The sequence below is a fragment of the Lactuca sativa genome, chromosome 8, assembly GCF_002870075.4.
Source record: "Lactuca sativa cultivar Salinas chromosome 8, Lsat_Salinas_v11, whole genome shotgun sequence".
NCBI lineage: Eukaryota > Viridiplantae > Streptophyta > Magnoliopsida > Asterales > Asteraceae > Lactuca > Lactuca sativa.
The window spans coordinates 142465629-142467361 of record NC_056630.2 but is presented as its reverse complement, the minus strand read 5'-3'; the positions used below and the strand labels follow the sequence as shown (position 1 = coordinate 142467361).

General features: G+C 38.0%; 1 protein-coding gene across 1 annotated transcript; it reads right to left on the bottom strand.

Annotated features, from left to right (window-relative positions):
- Nucleotides 1-285: 285 nt before the first annotated feature.
- On the bottom strand, nucleotides 286-837 carry LOC111918342 (uncharacterized). The gene has a single exon (XM_023914017.2). It carries the CDS (start codon nucleotides 835-837, stop codon nucleotides 286-288), a length of 552 nt encoding a protein of 183 aa, XP_023769785.2.
- Between the last annotated feature and the right edge of the window lie 896 nt (nucleotides 838-1733).

The window sequence follows — 1733 nt, the reverse complement described above, 5'->3', positions numbered from 1 at the left end:
TTGAGGTCCAACAAAAAATGCTTGTTGGGTTGTGTGCTGATTGGCCCAAATTGGTTGCTGCCTTGATTGGGCTTGCAAGGGAGTGGGCCAGCGAGCACCTTGATTAGGTGAAGGAAGGAGCCCAGATTGCTGGTCGGCTGGGATGAAAACCCAGCGTCCGTTGGGATGAGGAGCTGCCGATGGAAACGAGAACGCGCCTCCGTTATTGCGATGGCCATGTCTGCCTCTGCCACCATTCCATCCTCGACCACCACCCCTATTTCGACCACCACCACGATTATTGCCTCAGATGTTGCTGGAATTAGAAGATTGAGTTTGATGATTGGCGTTTAAAACGTGGTGAGATGATGAAGAATCCGTATGAGAGGCTTGGGGTATCCGATTTTGTTGATTTTGAAGTGTTTGTTCTTCAATGGAGAGAATAGATCGCATCTCCAGGAGTGTAGGGAACGGATTTCTATGACGAAATGTAGTGGCGATGTGATCGAATTTTGATGACAAGCCGTTAAGAGCGTATGTGACGAGAGTGCGTTCGGGAACTTTGGAACCGATGTTGGTTAAGAGATCAGAGATAGTTTTGATGCGTGTGTAGTATTCCATAACATTGGAGTCACCTATAACAATGTTTCTGAGTTGATTCTCGAGTTCTATTGCATTTGCTTCTTTGTTGTCACGAAAAAGGTCTTCAATGGCTTTCCACAATTGAGCGGCTGTCGCATCAGGTATCAATATGGTTTGGATGAGAGGTTGAGAGAGAGTGCCAAATAGCCATTGTTTCACGTACGATTGAATCAGCAGTACACCAATCTTGATCGGTTGGTTTATGATTGGTGCCATCGAGGTGACCGAAAACTTTATATGCAGTACAATGATTCTTGAAGAACTCACGCCATGCATCGTAGTTTAGTCTGTCAAGATCAAGGATCAAAGGAACATATGACTTGATGTTGGTGATTCCATACATCTTATCAAGGTGAGAAGCCATAGAATTGACTTAAGAGGAGAAGAACAGTAAACAGAGCAGGAAAAAAAAACACAAAAACAAAAAAAGAAGGCGGCTAGGGTTGGTTTAATGCTCTGATACCATGTTAACGAGAGTTTTTTCCCTGTCAATACAAAATGCATTCCACCAATATATAATACAACATATGGAAAGATCTATGATTGTGGGCAAAATATAGAAGGGCCACACAAATACCAAAAATACAAAGATATATTACAAAGCACAAATAAATATACACCTAACAACCTTGAACATTAACTTGCAAAAGTTTTTGGGTTTGTGTAGACTCTTACACTCTTTTAATGATTTAATATATCATGTTTTTTAATATATTTAAAATTTGAATGTGATTCACGGTGATTATATTTCTATGTTAATCTTAAAATAAAATGGAATATTAAAAATATATGTATATAACCTTGAAGTGATTTAATTTAAATATGGTTTTGTCAAGATATACATATCTAAACTCCATTATGGTAGACTATTAGACTTATATGATTGAAATCGTATGAGAAATGTGGATCATGTTTACTTGGTAAATTGACAAATCAATATTTACCGAAAAATGTAATAAAACAGAGGCACCGTTAGATCTCATACATAGTTAGTGGATCATTCAACACACATGATGGAGGGAGATATCAATACTTATGCACTTCGACTAATGATTTCAATTATTCAATATATTTTTCTATATCTACTAAGAACTTCAAGAGAATCATAATAA

What these genes read in the sequence shown, in the direction of transcription:
- LOC111918342 (XM_023914017.2), bottom strand. Translation starts at nt 837, where the DNA reads ATGGCACCAATCATAAACCAACCGATCAAGATTGGTGTACTGCTGATT.